Genomic DNA, 18,326 nt, shown 5'->3' with positions numbered 1-18,326 from the left:
CAGGGTTTCTCCCGTGTGAATTCTATGATGCAGAGGTAGATGAGAATTTCTCTTGAAGGATTTTCCACCCTTGTTACACTCCTAAGGTTTCTGTCCTGTGTGAATTCTCTGATGCCGAAGTGAAGTGAAACTTCCTAGAGAGAGATACTTCACATGTATTACATTCATAGGGTTTCTCTCATGTGTGGACCCTCTGATGTAACCTGAGGTTGACTTTATAGGTGAAAACTTTCTGACATTCATTACAACCATAGGGTTTCTCCCCAGTATGAATTCTCTGATGTCTATTTAGTAATGACTTCCAGTTAAAAGCCTTCCCACATTGAATACATTCATAGGGTTTCTCCCCTGTATGATTTCTCTGATGCTCAATGAGGTTAGACTTTCTATAGAAGGACTTTCCACAGTTGTTACACTCATAGGGTTTCTCCCCTGTGTGACTTCTCTGATGCTCAGTGAGGTTAGTCTTTCTATAGAAGGACTTTCCACATTTGTTACACTCATGGGGTTTCTCCCCTGTGTGACTTCTCTGATGCTCAGTGAGGTAAGAATTTGTATAGAAGGATTTTCCACATTTGTTACACTCATAGGGTTTCTCCCCTGTGTGACTTCTCTGATGCAGAATGAGGTAAGACTTTCTATAGAAAGATTTCCCACATCTGTTACACTCATAGGGTTTCTCCCCAGTGTGAATTCTGTGATGCTCAGTGAGGTAACTCTTTCTATGGAAGGATTTTCCACATTTATTACAATCATAGGGTTTCTCCCCTGTGTGACTTCTCTGATGATCACTGAGGTAACTTTTTCTATTGAAGGATTTTCCACATTTATTACACTTGTAGGGTTTTTCCCCCGTGTGAGTACGCTGATGTATTTTTAGGGATGACTTATGTCTAAAAGTTTTCCCACATTTATTACAGTCATAGGCTTTCTCCCCTGTGTGAATTCTCTGATGCACAATGAGGTATGACTTCCTACAGACAGATTTTCCACACTCAACACATTCATAGCGTTTCGCCCCTGTGTGACGTCGCTGATGTTTTCTGAGGTATGATATGTGTGTAAAAGCTTTCCCACATTCAGTACATTCATGGCGTTTCTCCCCTGTGTGACTTTTCTGATGCTCAGTGAGGTGAGAATTTCTATAGAAGGCTTTTCCACATTTACTACACTCATAGGGTTTCTCCCCTGTGTGAGTTCTCTGATGTCTTTTTAGGGTTGATTTATGGCCATAAGCTTTCCCACATTCAATACATTCATAGGGTTTCTCCCCTATGCAACTTCTCTGATGTTCTCTGAGGTATGACATGTGGGTAAAAGTTTTCTCACATTCATTGAATGCATAAGGTCTCTCCCTACTATGAGTTCTCTGATGTCCAATGAGGTATGACTTCCTAGAGAAGGATTTTCCACATTCTTCATAGGGTTTCACACTCATTTGAGTTCTCTGATGTACAGTAAAGGTAGTCTGAGGGTATAAGGTTTGCCAAAATATGGTATCATCACAGAAGCTCCTCTTTGTGTCAAGTTTCTGGGATATGGTAAGGGCTGCATTAGGGCTTAAGTTACTTCCAATTTCAAAGGGCTTTATTTCTGAGTGAGTGCTCTGATGTTCTCTGCAGTGTGACTTCTGGCTGAAAGTTTTCTCACCTGTGTCTGTATTCTGAAGTTGAGTAAAAAAGTCTTGCTGCAAATGTTTTCCTTGATTTGCCAGGCTTTTCTCTAAGAGGTTATCAAGTTTGCAGTCTTATAAAATAAAGAAAATAAAAATGCCTTATAAGCCTTAAAACACATTTCTTACAGGATGCAGCCTTTATATCTATGCCCTATATTGTATTTGACTCTTTGGTTTCTAGCCACCACATCTTCCCAAAATAAATAAATTCCAAATGTATGTTTCCTATACTCCTTGAGAAAAAAGGACACCAAAATTATGATGATTATCTCTATATAGCTGGCATTTTAAAAATAAGGAAATGAACAGTAAATAGCTAATAGAGGACTCTCAAAAGTGATTCACTCAGGCAACCGGAAATGAGACATTGGGATGACTGATTATAAGCAATAAGTAGAACTACAAGAAAAATCAGTCAGTAAGGGTTTTCAAACAATATATCAGAGAAGGGATTGGACTGAGAAAGAATATCAATGTCTAGGTCCTTATACTTCCAACTAAAGATTACGATGGTAGGAACTTACTTAGTCTACAAGCTTCCAGCTGGAGTTCCCTCTTTTCTATTCTACACATCAACACTGAAATAAATTCATAATTGCACTGATTTTCTTCTGATTAAAGAAACAATTCTAGGGGCTTCCCTGGTGGCGCAGTGGTTGAGAATCTGCCTGCCAATGCAGGGGACACGGGTTCGAGCCCTGGTCTGGGAGGATCCCACATGCAGCGGAACAGCTGGGCCGGTGAGCCACAATTACTGAGTCTGCGCGTCTGGAGCCTGTGCTCCACAACAGGAGAGGCCGCGATGGTGAGAGGCCCGCGCACCGCGATGAAGAGTGGCCCCCGCTTGCCACAACTGGAGAAAGCCCTTGCACAGAAACGGAGACCCAACACAGCCATAAATTAATTAATTAATTAATTATTTTAAAAAAAGAAACAATTCTATAGCTCAAGCTCAAATCCTCCTGGAGTTATTCACAGAATTACAAATGTACAAGAAGTGTAAAACTGATGAGAGGTAAAGCCATATATTGACCTGGAATGAATTCACTTCTGTATGCTGGCTCTGATGCCTTAGTTTATTATATCAGTGTTGGTCAACAACAACTTCTCTTGAATATCAAGTCACAAGTTTCCCCTTTCATTATGATCACTCACTCTCCTGAAACTAGTTTTTGCTTTGTTTTGTTTTGTTTTTGTTTTTTGCCACACAGCACTACATGCAGGATCTTAGTTCCCTGACCAGGGATCAAACCCGTGCCCCCTGCAGTCTTAACCACTGGACCACCAGGGAATTCCCCCTAAAACTAGTCTTAACCAGGACTAATCTCTATGTAAGCATTCCATCTACTTCTGAATATACAGTTTCTATTAACTGAGATCCTTTAATATCACGTTTCAAAGTGTTTCCAAAAGCCTATTTAGAAATGCACATTTTATTCATTTCTCATAAAAGTTTCTTTCATATATTTGACTGCTCTTACCTAGGCTATTTTCACTTTCTACATAAAATGACAGCCCTATGCTAAAACCTAAGATGGCACTGAACACACTGCTCTAAATACCACAGATAAAAAGAGTTAAGTGGCATCATTTTGGAAAACAACCATTTTTACCAATTTTAGGCACATGAGATATTCTAGCTATCATTCCACAACTCCACGATGTTTTCCAATCTAGCCTGGCCAGGCTATTTGTCTCCCATCAGTGGTTCCTTAACAACAATAATATTTTTCATTTTCAACAATTATCTTCTACCCACATCCTTTCTCTACATAACCCTACATCCCAACTTAAGGACTAACGATTAATCTAGATATTTTTTGAGGCAATGCTGTTCTCTAAACTTGACCAAGAAAATACCTTCTAAGAGGTTCCCACCAGTAATTTATACTCTCACAATACGTGCTGCCTATACCATTTACCTTAATAATGAATACCCAGAGAGCACACATGCACATTGAGGCACACATTTTTAAGCAAATTACCATCACTCAATCAGGATGCATCTTAAAATTTATGGCATGTCCACAGTTTTTTAGCTATCCCTAAAATAATGGCTTGTCTCTCAACTGATACCATTTTAGATCCTATAAAATATATTTCATGCAACTCTGTGCTCCTAAGTCTGGAACAGAACTCTCATTCTGTGATTATTTTTGCACCCCTCTGTGATATAAAATAAATCAGTAGTCTTTAAAAATGCAGTATGCTTCAGAGTTACCCAGACCACTCTTGGTTACACTGGCTCAGGTTCAATGCCAATATACAGGATGATTCAGAAGTCAAAGAAATTTGACTGGTGCATCAATAAACATGAAATACCGCTCACCTACCTGGCTCTATTGTCAACCCCAATGTAACTGTACAATATTAATTATATATTACATCCTAGAGGAGGGAGGAATAGGGAATATTCTTTTTTGGTGCATTACAATACACCAAATTATTTATACACCCACATTAGTTTTACATATATCTTAATTTGTGTATGTGTGTATGTTTTAACATTCTTATTCCAAATAATGAGGCACTATTCAGTTTATTATGTTTCTGACCATTATTTGTATGGCATTTTTCTACCTATAAACATTTTCTGCTTGATTTCATATGCACAATTTTCATTTTAGATTCATAGAACATGATTGCCCTACAGTGTACAATGTTCCGTTTTATTACTACATCATGATTTAGTTTTAAGTTCACTTGTGAATAAGTATTGAGGTTCTTTGCAGATTTGGGCTTTTTATAAATGTTGTATTAAGAAAGTCTTATTTTTGTCTCCCAGTGAAAAAGTGCAGGAAACTCTAGAAGATAAACCTGGGAGTGAAACTGCTGAGTCATGGGATACAGGTATGTTAAACTTTTTTTTTTTTTTTTTTTAATATTTATTTATTTGGCTGTGCCAGGTCTTAGTTGCGGCATGTGAGATCTTCAGTTGCAGCGTGTGGGATCTTCAGTTGTGGCATGCGGGATCTTTTAGTTGTGGCATGTGAACTCTTAGTTGTGGCATGTGGGACCTAGTTCCCTGATCAGGGATTGAACCCAGGCCCCCTGCATTGGGAGCACGGACTCTTAGCCACTAGACCACCAGAGAAGTCCCAGGCATGTTAAACTTCAAAGAAAATGCTAATCTGTTTTCCCAAATACTTACACCAATTAATTCTGCTACATGCTTTGTAGATGCTTCCCTGCATGATATCCTCATACTCTTGGAATCATAAGACCTCTTCATGTTTGAGAATTGAGTGCATATAAAATCATACTATATGAGATCCAATCTGAATTTGTACTTCCCACATTACCAAAATTGAGCACTTTTTCTCATAAATTCCATTTATTCCTTTCTTTGAGAAATGCCTGTTTATGGACTTTGACTCTTTTTTTAATGGGTTGCTTGACTTTTTACTCACAATTTCAGTAGTTTAATACTTAACATACATTTGAGTCCCAAGTTTTTGTCTCAGGTGCTGAATCAGTGAATAAAATATTTTAAATATCTGCTCTCAGAGAGCTCATATTCCAGTGGAAAGAGACAGACAGAAAACAAAATACCTGACAATTGTACATTAGGTGATGAGTGGTTTGGAGAAAAATAAAACAGAAGAAAGGACAGGGGTGACATTTTAAATAATAGTCACAGAAGGCCATACTAAGAAGATACTTGTCTTGAGATCTGAATTCTTTATCTGTTATAGAAACAAATCCTTTCTGAAATACATTTGTAACAAATATCATCTCTCACTGTCTGTTTTGTCTCCTCATGTTTATAAAAATGTGAAATTTAGCATAAATATACATACAACTATTCTGTCCATTATAATAATACCACAGAGTGACCACCCATGGAACTATCATCCTCATCAAGAAATAGAATATGACTGGATCAGGGAAACTTCAGAACTTTCTTAAGCGCAAGTTTCTGCATCATTACAGGTCACATCACTCATAAAATTTAGAGTAATTATTTGCTCTCATTTCTGTACTGTTTTACAACTCTCTTTTAGAGGCCTTAAGAATTTGGACGTTTAGAAAAAATATATCCAATATGTGGAGGAGGAAGATGTAACAAAAGCAATGAGACGTAATCCTGATGTTTTTCTCATTGTGAAAAACTAGGAACCAAAATATATACTTTTAAAATCAATTAAGAGTCATATTTGATATTCAAAAGCTAAAAATTACGAGATTATAACAGAAACTAAAGTTGGGTATTAAAATATGGGACAGAAGAGAAAATAAGCATTTTAGTTTCATAACTGGTTTCATATCAGGTGATTATTAGATACTGTCTAAATAAATAGATGATTAAGCCATTACATGAGATTATAATTTTTTTTTGTGGCCACACCGTATGGCATGTGGGACCTTTGTTCCCTGATGAGGGACTGAACCCATGCCCCCTACAGTGGAAGCACGGAGTCTTAACCACTAGGCTGCCAGGGAAGTCCTAAGATTACAATTTTTAAGGTCACTTAAGCCAAAGTACAACTTAACTAAATTACCGGGAGAAAAATACACTTATTTTAAAAAGCGAAGGAAATAGGCCTATTATTGAAAAGAGTTTCTGTAACATTATACATAAGTTTGCATTATAGAAGTAACAGACAGTCAATCAATATGAATGGGCTAAGGTCAACTACTAAAAGAAAATGCTATTAGACTGTATCAGAGACATACTGAAAATTAATTTGGAAAATTAGAAATAAAAAATTGTAAATTAAGTAAACATTTAAAAATAATTCAGGACTCACTGATCTTAGTTAAGGTTAAATTCAATTTTTCAAAGTTAAATTCAAGGTTTAGCATAATGCCAAACAAAATCTCATGAGTATTATTTTGAAATTTGATCAGCTCATTATTAAAACATGCTATAAAGGTGCTATAATCAATATGAAATGGCGCTAGGGTAGAGATAATTAAACAGGCTAGAGAAACAATAGAGAAACCAGGAGCAAACACATTTACTGACTCTTGATTTCTATCTAAGGTAGCAGTGCATAAAACTGAAGAAAATTACCCACATGAAAGATCAGTAAATTTTATGTTTGAACGGAAATGCTTATATCATTCATATTTAAAGTTACCATCTATGTAGGTGGATTTCTATCTTCCATTTTACTGTCTGCAAACTGAGAACATCAACGTGCTTATATTTTATCCCTTTTCTTACACACTCCCTTACTACATCATATTAGGTCTACTCTTTCTAAACTTCAAGATATAAGTCCTCAAAAAGGGAAGCATTTAAACAATTTCCTGGTGTCCACCTCTAAGTGACCACTTTGGATCCTATTTCCCCTGGAGACCTGTCTACTATACTCAATAACTCACCTGCATGGCTCTTGCTTAGAATCTCTTCCTCTAACAACAATGGATCGTCTTGCTCCAACTTGACGATTACATCTGGTTTTGTTAAACAATATCCTGCAAATGGGAAATAATTTAGGATTTGGATCAGTTGCATTGGCTTTAATGCATATGAATGTGAAGGAAGGAATAGTTCTAGGGAGTAGCATAGTTATGGTGCTCATCTGACCTTTCCTTTGGAGAGGAAACTACAGTGTTGTTTTTTCTGAATCTAAAAAGAAATTGATCTCCTTAAACCCCTGAATCATAAGGATACATAACATTGAGTCTACATGTGCAGAGGTTTAAATAAGGCTCTGCATAGGAACTTCCAGCCATGGCCACGATGGTGTAAGAGGAATAATTCTACATGCCAAACAAATGGAAACCATACAAAATCAATGAAATAATGACCTTTAGGCATTACACACTGGACAATGGCACTGGAAGACAAGGATCTCTGAGAGGAGGGAAAGAAATAGAATTTCTAGGTTATGGTACAGGAAGAAGACACCGAATCATAGCCTGCTGATCTCAGTAACTACAGAAAGCAATGTTGGGAGTTCAGGAAAGCCAAAACAATTAGAATTTCTGGAGTAAAAAATTTCAGAGGAAAGAGGTAAACTGAGAGAGAAGCAGGAAGCTCTAACAGAAAGGTCACCTTGAGTAAAATTTGTACATTCATATAAGAAAACTTCCAACAGTGGAGGAAAAGAACCCAAATGCAATAGGTGGAAAAATTCCCAAAGCATAAACACAGACAGGATATTTAGAAAGAGTGGAAAGATCTTCTAATACATAAGGAATACATGAGGTATTAGACACTCTGTTCACAAGAGTATTACTGTCCCACTACTGTGACCAAATTAGTCCTAAACTAAAGAATGTTCTAGACCTGAAATAACAAGCAAACATTGAATTAATTTAATCTGCTTAATTACAAGCCAGCACTTAATGGATTAAAATTACTCCCAAGTCATTTACTACTCCCCCTCAGGAATGCCTCCAAGTCATTTACTACTCCCCCCCCCAGGAATGCCCCAAAGTATTTAAACAAACACAAGACAATCTAGCAGCCAACAGTGTAAAATTCACAGTATGCAGCACACTATCAATAGAGACCAAGTATGAAAAGAAGGAAAACACGATTCACGACAAGGAGACAAGTCAATCAATGGGACAGAAGAAGAAATGTAACCTGAGATTAAATTAGCCTCCAAGGACGTTAAAACTGCTATTATTAATACACTCCACATGTTAATGAAGATAGAGAAAACAGGAACAGGGTGAGAAAACAAAGTTATAAAAAAAAGTCACAAATTGGAAGTAAAGGCAGGAAAATATATCACCTGGGGGAAAAAACACTGAAAGACTCCAAAAGATTTTGTGATATGGATTACCAATATTTACAATAGAAATAAAAACTGACACAGATCTCTTTAATAAGACATCTAGGTTCTCCCATGCTCCTGCTCTATTCGTTCTATCATGTCCAGCCACGCAGTTACTTGAAAACTCCATTGTTTACTTGTGAATGGTGAAAAAGGCTAATATCTTAGTGTCATTATCACAATTTTTGACCTCAAAGGCACTCTGAAACATCACTGGCCTCCTAGGTCAAAGGACTATATGGTCTCAACAGACCTGCCACACTCAGTGCCTCCAAGAATTCCTCATAAATTTCAATGGGCACCCGGCCAACTGAGCACTCTATTAAGTTGTTGTTCTGGGATGACATATGAGAGATTGCACTTCTAACCAATTCCAAGATGATTCAAGAGTCTTTAATATTAGAATAGCAGACATTTCTGTTCCCCTTTGATTTATTCTAAACGGCAGCTTAAAAAAAAGTCAACACTCCCAAACATAAGATTTTCAAACTGTTCATACTTATCTTACACATTCAGTGTATCATTCACCTTATCAACTTTCTCAGCTAAAAAAAGGACCCAAAATTAAATATTAAGTTTCAACAGCCCCCAAGTCAAATGAGGCTCCTCTTCTCTCCCCAAACCAGTTATTTGGAATTTTGAGCGAACTCAAACAGAACTCAGAGCGCTAGTACATATCAAAAAATATAATGCTGTTTTAAGACAAATAAATAAATAAATAAATAAAACCCATTGCCAGCTGACCTGATCTAAAAGAAAAGTTAAAATAAGTCATTTAGATTTAAAAAAATGATACAGTGTAAATTTGAATCTACACAAAGAAATACAGAGAACTGTAAATGGACGATATGTAAATAAAATATTGTTCTCATTTTAAAAACATACTGAAGTGAAAATAACACTATAAGAAGATAACAATACATTATGGGGATTACCAGATATGTAGAAATAAAATCAATAACAACAATAACACAAAGGGTGAAAGAAAGTGAAAATATTCTGTTGTAATATTCTTATGACATAGTTGAAGTAACAAGTATTACTTGAAGGTAGACTGATACTTCAGAGATGTATATTTAGCAACCACTAGAAAACAAAAAGTACATTTCATAGAAGCCAAAAGTGGGTAAAAGAGATTCATTAAAAATAAGCACAAGAAATTCCCTGGCAGTCCAGTGGTTAAGACTCTGCACTTCCACTGCAGGGGACGTGGGTTTGGTCCCTGGTAGGGGAACTAAGATCCCGCATGCCATGTGGTGTGGCCAAAAATTTAAAAACAAAAAGCACAGAGAAACCAGGGAAAAGGAAAAAAAAAATAAAGACAGAAAAAAATAGAAGGTATCAACCACAAAGATAACATTAAATATAAGTGATGTGAACATTTCCCTAAAACTCAAAAATTGTCAGAGTGGATAAAAATCAAGACAACCTTGCTGTCTCTTAGAAACCGACTGTGAATATAAAGACAAAGATAGGTTAGAAATAAAAGGACAGAGAAAAGTATATATCATACGAAGCACACAATAAGCAAATGAAAGTCTGACTGACTATACAGTACCAAACAAAATTCAGAGAAAGAAAGATTACCAGGGATATCAATAAAAACTGCAAAACGCTAAAAGGGAAAATTCACCAAGAGGATATAACAATCCTAAGTGGTTTACTACTTAAACACAGAGTTTCAAAATGCATGAAGCAAATCCTATTAAAAAGGAAAGAAGATACAAATAAATTAGACTTGGATACTCACATTCCTTTCTCAGTATTTAACAGAACAAGTAGATAAGATATTAAAAGGATATAGAAGTTTTAAGCAATACAATCAGCCCACTGGAACTAATCCCTATCTAGAAAAAATACCCTTTTCAGTGACATATGGAACATTCCCCAGGATCATATGTTAGGCCCTAAGACAAACTTCAGGACCTTTAATAAGACTGAATCATGCATGAAATATTATCCAGAGTAACACACAAACAAAAAAGGATATAAAAATTATAACAGTAAGAAATTATGAAACAAATATTTAGAAAGTAAACAAATTCTACAAAACCAATGGATGAAACAGGAAATTACCAGGCATTTAAAAAAATATCTTGGATTAAATGAAAATAAAAACACAACATCAAAACTTGTGTGATGCAGCTAAAGCAGTTTTCAAAGGAAAATATAGCGCCTTATGCTTACATTAAAAAAGCAAAACCAAGTCTCAATTCATGAGCTTAAATTTTATCATAAAACAGTAAAGAAAGGAAGGGCAAGGTAAACCAAATCAGTATAGAAAACCCTGAGGATTCCAAAAGTAAACAAACCTCCAAAAGCTAATAACCAGGTTCAACAAGGTTGCAGAATACAAGGTAAATATGCAAAACTCAGTTGTATTTCCATGCACTAGCAATGAACAAGCCTAAAATGAAAAATAAAAACAATTTCATTTAAAATAGCATCAAAAAGAATACAACACTTAAAATAACTTTAACAAAAGTATAAAATTTGACCACTTAAATCTACAGAATATCATTACAATAAATTTTAAAAGTCCTAAATAAATAGAAAGACAGATAATCTCAGTGTTCATGGATCAGAAGAGTTAATGTTGTCAAGATGGCAATACTCCAGAAATTGAGCTACAGATTCAATGGAACCACTAACAAAATCACAGCTCCATTCTTTTACAGAAATTGACAAAGAAAAAACCTGGAGAGCTCAAACTTTCAATTACTCTGTTTACAGAAAACACTACTGTTTCTCATTTATATTACTGTCTCTACTCACAGAATACTTCTGTAGCCTCAATATTACTTCACTGCTGGTCACTGAGTGTGTAGAGGTTTTTCCCACTACCAAGCAACTCTGCAACACCAGCAAGGTGTCCTACATTCAATTCAGTTCTGACATATCTACTTGGAGTTTGCATCAGATCCCACAGGCTAGGGGTTGAGTCCACAAGACTGCCTCTCCTCACACTTCAGATGTCAGTTACAAGCCCAGGTTACTACCTGTGCTACTGACCAACTAGCTATAAATGGGAGGTTCCCACATCCTTGTCCTCAGGTTTAATTTGCTAGAATGGCTCACAGAACTCAGGAAAACAGTTTGCTTACTATTAATAGATTGCCAGGTTTATTACAAAGCATACAACTCAGAAACAGCCAGACAAAAAAGCTGCAGAAGGCAAAGCTTCCATGCCCTGTCCAGGAGCATCAACCTCCCACCACCTACAAGTGTTCACCAACAACAAAGCTCTCTGAACCCCACAGTTCAGAAATTTTTATGGAGACTTGATTACACAGGAATAATTATTATTAGTAATTAAGTCAATCTCCAGCCCTGCCCCCTCCCTCCCTGCAGGTCAGGGGGTGGGTCTGAAAGTCCCAACCCTCTAGTCACTTGATTGGCATTCTTGGCAACAAGCCTATATCCTCAGGGGGTTTCCAAAAGTCACCTCAGTAACATGAACTCAGGCATGGTTGAAAGGGGCTCATTATGAGTAAGACGCCTCTATCTCCTGTATTACTTAAGAAATTGCCAGGGTTTTAGAACTCTGTGCCAGGAACAGGGATGAAGACCAAATATATCTTTCTTATTATAAATCACAATATCATACTATACTATTAAGGTAGTACTGGTGTAAGAATAGACATATTAAGAATAAAAACAGAGAACAATGGAGAATTGAGAGGCCAGAAATAAACCCTTAAATTTATGGACAGTGGTTTCACCAGGAGTAGATTTCATCTCAAGAAACCACTTTCTTTGCTTCTTCAGGAAGCCAACTCCTCATCCATTAAATTTTTATCATGTGATTGAAGCAATTCAAACATATCTTCAGATTTTACTTCTAATTCTAATTGTTTCTGCCACCACATACGCAGTTACTTCCTTCACTGAAAATTTGAAACTGTCAAAGTCATCCATAAGCGTTGGAATCGACTTCTTCCAAACTCCTGTTCCGGTTGATATTGTGACCTTTTCCCATGAATCACAAATGTTCTTAATGGCATCTAGAATGGTCAATCCTTTCCAGAAGGTTCTCAATTGACTTTGCCCATATCTATAGAGGAATCACTATCTATGGCAGCCATAGCTTTACAAAATATATTTTTTAAATAATAAGACTTGAAAGTCAAAACAACTCAACACATGGGCTGCAGAATGGATGTTGTGTTAGCAAGCATAAATATACTAACCACATTGTACATCTCCATCAGAGTTCTTGAGTGACCAGGTGCATAATCAATGAGCATGTTCTGAAAGGAATCTTTTTTCTGAGCAGTAGGTCTAACAACAGGCTTAAAATACTCAGTAAATCATGTTGTCAACATACGTGCTCTCATCCAGGCTTTGCTGTTCCACTTACAGAGCACAGGCAAAAGAGATTCAGCATAATTCCTAAAGGCCCTAGAATTTCCAGAATGGTAAATGAGCATTGGCTTCAACTTAAAGTCACCAGCTGCATTAGTCCCTAACAAGAGAGTCAGTCTGGGCTTTGAAGCTAGGCATTGACTTCTTCTCTCTACCTTTGAAAGTCCTAGATGGCATCTTCTTCCAATGGAAGAGTATTTCATCTACATTGAAACTGTGTTGTGTAGTGTAGCCACTTTCATTAATCATCTTAGCTAGATCTTCTGGATAACTTGCTGCATCTTTTTCAACAGCACTTGCTGATCCCCCTTGAACATTCATCTTAAGAGAGACAGCTTCTTTCCTTAACCCCCATGAACCAAACTATACTAGATTCAACCTCTTCTTCTGCAGCTTCCTCGCCTCCCTCAGCCTTCACGGAATTGAAGAGAGTTAGGGCTGTGCCCTGAATTAGTATTTGGCTTAAGGGAATGTTGTGGCTGGTTTAACCTTTTATCCAGGACACTAAAATGTTCTCCATATCAGCAATTGAGCTGTTTCACTTTCTTATCATTCATGTGTTCACTGGAGTTAGCACTTTTATTTTCCTTCAAGAACTTTTCCATTGCATTCACAACTTAGCTGACTGTTTGGTGCAAGGGGCCTAGCTTTCAGCTGATCTCGGCTTTCAAGGTGCCTTCTTCACCAATAATTTCTAGCTTTTAGTATTAAGTAAGAGACATGCAACTCTTCCTTTCACTTGAACACTTACAGGCCACTGTAGGGTTATTAATTGGCCTAATTTCAATATTATTGTGTCTCAGGGAATAGGGAGGCCTGAAGAGAGGGAGAACGATAGGGGAATGGCCAGTTAGTGGAGCAGTGTGAACACACACAATATTTATCAATTAAGTTTGCCATCTCATATGGGTGCAATTCATGATGCCCCAAAACAATTACAATATAACATCAAAGATCATAGATCACCATAACAAATAAAATAATGAAAGAGTTTGAAACGTTATGAGAATTACCAAAACATGACACAGAAATAAAGGTGAGCAAATGCTGTTCGAAAACTGGGAGCAATAAATGTGGTCAGACCCAAGGGGTTGCCACAGACTTTCCATTTGTAAAAAACGTAACATCTGGGAAGCCTAATAAAGTGAAGCACAATAAAACCAGGTATCCTTATAGGTACAAATACTTGCCGTGAGACCCAGAAAACCACAACTAGAGTCTTTACACAAGGGAATGAAAACATGGACTTAAATATTTATAACACCTTTACTTATGATAGCTCCAAACTGGTAAGGACCTCAATGTCTTATGAACAACTGAAAATACATGGCATAGAACAAAACACTACTCGTCAATAAAAAGAATAAATACAGATACACACAACAAACATCCATGAATCTCAAAAGAATTAAGCTAAATGAAAGAAGCCATACAAAAAACTAGTACACAACCTTGTATGTGAAATTTCAAAAAAGGCAAATGTATTGAAACAGAAAGTGGATCAATAATTATCAGAAAATGGGTGGGAAGAGAGGACTGACTGAGAAAGTCAGTGGAAAATTTTCACGTGATAGGAATAATCTGTATCATGATTTTACTGGTACAGCTGTACACATTTTTCAAAATTCACTCAATTATTATACCTCAATATAGGTGTTTTTTTTTAAAAAAAGGAAGAAGCAGCAGAAAATCACATGCACTCTAGGCAGAGTCGCATGATAAAGTAGGCTCACCCGATGAGACAAGGTGGCTGTAGTTCTCCAGCATCACATCTCTGTACAGGGTCCGCTGAGCAGAGTTCATACACTGCCACTCCTCCAAGGTAAACTCCACAGTCACGTCCCTGAATGACACTGATGTCTGTGAAAGCACATTTCTCATCAATCTGAAGAATTCAAAATTAGGTGACATGGATAATACCTTTGGAACTAATTCCTATCAAGTTTATGGTTAAAAATGTAAGACAAAAACTGAAAATCTTTTCATATTATCAAAAATATCTGACAGTATACTCTTTATATGCAATGTCCTAGGGAAGCAGGCATTTTCATATATTTGGCTCTGCCTTCAAAATCCATTCAAAATTTGATCACTTCAAAGTACAGCTGCTAACATCATCATTTCTTGAAAGGATTACTGAAAGAACCTGCTAACTCTTCTGTTTCCACCACTGTCTCACTAGAGTCCATTCTCAGAGTTATATTTTAAATTATAAGTCAGGTGATGCCCTTTCTCACCTCAAAATTCTCTAAAAAACCTAGTAAACAGAGATAAATATTGAATTCATAGATTAGGAGGTTCAATATGGTGGAGGTATCAGTTCTCCACAAAGAGGTCTATAGATTCAATGAAATCACAATTAAAAGCTTACCAGGTTCTTTTAGATTCACAACCTAATTCTAATATTTATGTAAAAAGGCAAACATCCTAGAATATGCAAACCATTTTGAAAAACAATAAAGTTGGAGAGCTGATATTACTTGATTTCAAGACATACCATACAGCCACCTCTAGATAGTATGTGATATTAACAAAAAGTGAAACACACAGATCAAAAGAAGAGAAAGTCTAAAAATGATATATACAAACATATGTGCACACACACATTTCTTTAATTTAGGTGTCTGGGCAATTCAACGGAGAAAGTATATTCTGACAAAAAATCATGCAAGACTAAAAAACTCCATTAGAAAAAAATAATAACAATAACCTTGATTCATTCTTTGAACCACAAAAAATAATTCAAAATGATCACAGACCTCAATGAGTCTGCTTTCTGCTTAGATTTTAGAGTCAGAGGAACGTATCACCTACCTAAAAAAAGAAACTGACAGCTGGTGTACTGAAGTGGGAACCAGCAAAATGGTTGAGTGTATGCTCCCTCAACTCAGTATTTAGAATACACTACCTGTACAAATTTCCAACCCATCCTCAGACTCTGAAATTCTAGATTTATGACAGGGCCAACCAGCAACACATTTGGTTGCTTTCTGATCAGCATTCCCTGTATTAAGTAAAAAATTTAAATATATGAAAACCGAAATTATAGCTATAACAAAACAGATATGAGAATACAATCAACAAGGTTATGAAATACATTTAAAAACACATAAAAATGTACAATTTTCTCTGAAAATGTAGTAATTAAAAAAATAGAAAACCAGACTAGATCTGTGATTGTTTAAATAAAGTGATTCAATAATCTACATCTACACAAAAAAGCAGATGTACTCACAAAGCCCAATTTTAGAGGTAAGTTTAAGGAAATATATAGCAGGTGATTTTCTCATATGAAATAGAGAGAGAGAGAGAGACAGAAAGAGAGGGAGGGGGATAGGAGAAAGGAAAGGGGAAGGGAGGGGAGAAGAGAAAAGAGCAAGAAAGTGCCCTGAAAAGACTAGTACAACCGAGATACCACAGTTGGTCAGGTATACAAGAAAACAAAATTATAGGCTAATCTAGTTTGTCAATACAGGAATAAAAATTCAAATATGATATTAGCAAAAAGATGTCAGTTACAAATTTAAAAACAAAAACAAAAAAACACACCCATGAGCAAATAGGGTCTACACAGGAATTCAAGAGTAAGTTAACATTCTAAAATCCACTTAAGCTACATCTAATATTTGTAGATTAAAGAAAACAAGCTATACCTTTACTCCAAAAGATACAAAAAGGTGTTCAATATAATTCAGTGTAGATTCACGACTCAAGTAAAATCTTAAACTGATTATAAAAGAGAAATAACTTACACTGATAAAGGATGTGTAACACAAACTGAGAGCAATCTGAAATCAAGTTATATCTATCACAGCACAAAGTAGCTAATGAATAAAGAGCTCACCTCAGATATGTTCATTTTCGGTAGGTTTTGGGAGAGTGTAGAGGACGGTGAAGATTCAGCTGGGGGGACAGAAAGAGGAAAGGGTTAGGACACCTGGCCTGCCTGATAGTTCCTACATTCACCTCCCAATCACCTCAGCAGCCCAGCCTAGGGGCAGCCTCTGTACAGCCTCCCCTTAGACCTTGAAAGGCGAGGGAAGGACACAGTGGAAGCACCACTTATCCATTTTCCAGTTTGAAATGAGCACGGCCTTAAACCTACCACTTCTCATTTTGTAAAAACAATTCTGTCTATTGATTTAAAGTGATTTAAACAATACAAACAGAAAACAACAGATGACTGAAGTACACCAAAGGATGACACTATTTCATAAAAATTAACAGTAGAAAAAGAGACACAGACTGTATTCTTTATCGATTTTCCCAGCAAAATTGTTTACCCCTTGAGTTAGAGAATCCACAAAAACCCCAGTAGAAAGGATGGGGTGCTTGAAGGCAATTTAAAAAAATTATTGAAGTGGGCTGCAGTTTCTCAAAAGGGACTCTTGATAAGTTTCTTTTGATGACTGAACAGTATGAACGACTGTTCGACTCCTGGCTCTGTCACAATCTGGGTGAGCCTGGAGAAGTCACCGGCCCTCTCAAACTCAGGACCACCTCACCAACCTGAGACTCAGATTTGCTTTTTGCTTAATGTATGTTTAATGCAGATGCTCATACCGCTATCACGAGATAATTGGGAGGCTTATGTAAACCACCCAATGAAAAGAACAAACTGTCTTCTAAGTATAACAGCTATTATCACTTTTTCGGCGGTTAGTACCTGGCACTTGGCTCTTTTTCCAAATGACACCACATCGAATTCTCAGAACAACGCCATGAAGCAGGCATTATTCATAGCCTCCTCTGCAGACCTGACTCGCCCCCAGGTTACTTCTCCCGCCCACAGTACAGGTGACACGGCTGTAACTGACCGGGTCTCTCCCGCTCCAGAGCAGGGCGGCCCAGCACACCCTCCGCCCGCGCTTTCTGGCCCGCTCACGGCCAGCGTGACCACCGCGCTTTCCCTCCCACTGTCCGCCCCGGCGTCCCCCCGTCAGATGCGGGCGGGGCCGGGCATTCCGTCCCCACACGCACCGTCCCCTCTCCTAACGGGTCTCAGCTCCACTGGCCCCCGAGACCACAAGGCCCGAACCGGGATCGCCCCACCCACCTTCCCAGGGCGGAGGTCCAGGCCAGAACAGGGCACTGCAGTCCCGCCTGGGCCAGAGGACGGCCCGAGACGTCCCGCTTCCGCCCCCGCCACAAGAACGCGGCTCTCAGCAAAGCTCCAGGCCACGCGAAGTCCCCGTCCCGGCTGCGCAGTTCCCGCACCTGCGACCCCGACAGAGACGCTCCACAATCTTCCCTTCTCCCGACCTCTAAACGCAAAAGGGAAGAGGCGGGGCCTAAGTTGCACATGCGCAGAGGGAGCCCCTAGAGACCAGGAGGAAGGTGGAGGGGAGAGACTACATTTCCCTTCGCTCTCTGCGCGCTCCCTGAGCTGACTTTGAACAGAGCAATCGGTTTCCTGCTGCAGGGTAGAAATATGGGAGAAATGCTTGTCCAAGGGTCCTCGGTGCCCAGAGACCCTGGATCGGGTGTGTCTCCACACTGTGGGTCTTAGGCCATCTTCATACCTGGCGTATGTGGAGGTTCAAGGGCAA

General features: G+C 37.8%; 1 protein-coding gene across 2 annotated transcripts in view; it reads right to left on the bottom strand.

Moving 5' to 3' along the window:
- Positions 1-18,041, bottom strand: part of LOC132368253 (zinc finger protein 883-like) — a 96,904-nt gene extending 78,863 nt beyond the window's left edge. Inside the window, exons 1-5 of one of the 2 annotated variants that reach the window (XM_059927045.1) lie at positions 17,834-18,041; positions 16,622-16,680; positions 14,511-14,662; positions 7,007-7,099; positions 97-1,746 (exon numbers count right to left, since the gene is read on the bottom strand). In XM_059927045.1, coding sequence (XP_059783028.1) covers positions 179-1,746; positions 7,007-7,099; positions 14,511-14,658 — 1,809 coding nt within the window. In that variant the 5' untranslated portion in view covers positions 14,659-14,662; positions 16,622-16,680; positions 17,834-18,041 and the 3' untranslated portion in view covers positions 97-178. Of the gene's footprint in view, positions 1-96; positions 1,747-7,006; positions 7,100-14,510; positions 14,663-16,621; positions 16,681-17,833 lie in introns of those variants that run through there. The other variant, XM_059927046.1, reaches the window with a different exon arrangement.
- Between the last annotated feature and the right edge of the window lie 285 nt (positions 18,042-18,326).

Source organism: Balaenoptera ricei, chromosome 6 (assembly GCF_028023285.1).
Source record: "Balaenoptera ricei isolate mBalRic1 chromosome 6, mBalRic1.hap2, whole genome shotgun sequence".
Classification (NCBI taxonomy): domain Eukaryota; kingdom Metazoa; phylum Chordata; class Mammalia; order Artiodactyla; family Balaenopteridae; genus Balaenoptera; species Balaenoptera ricei.
Note: the sequence above shows the minus strand (reverse complement) of the source record. Positions and strands in the feature narration are given on the sequence as shown.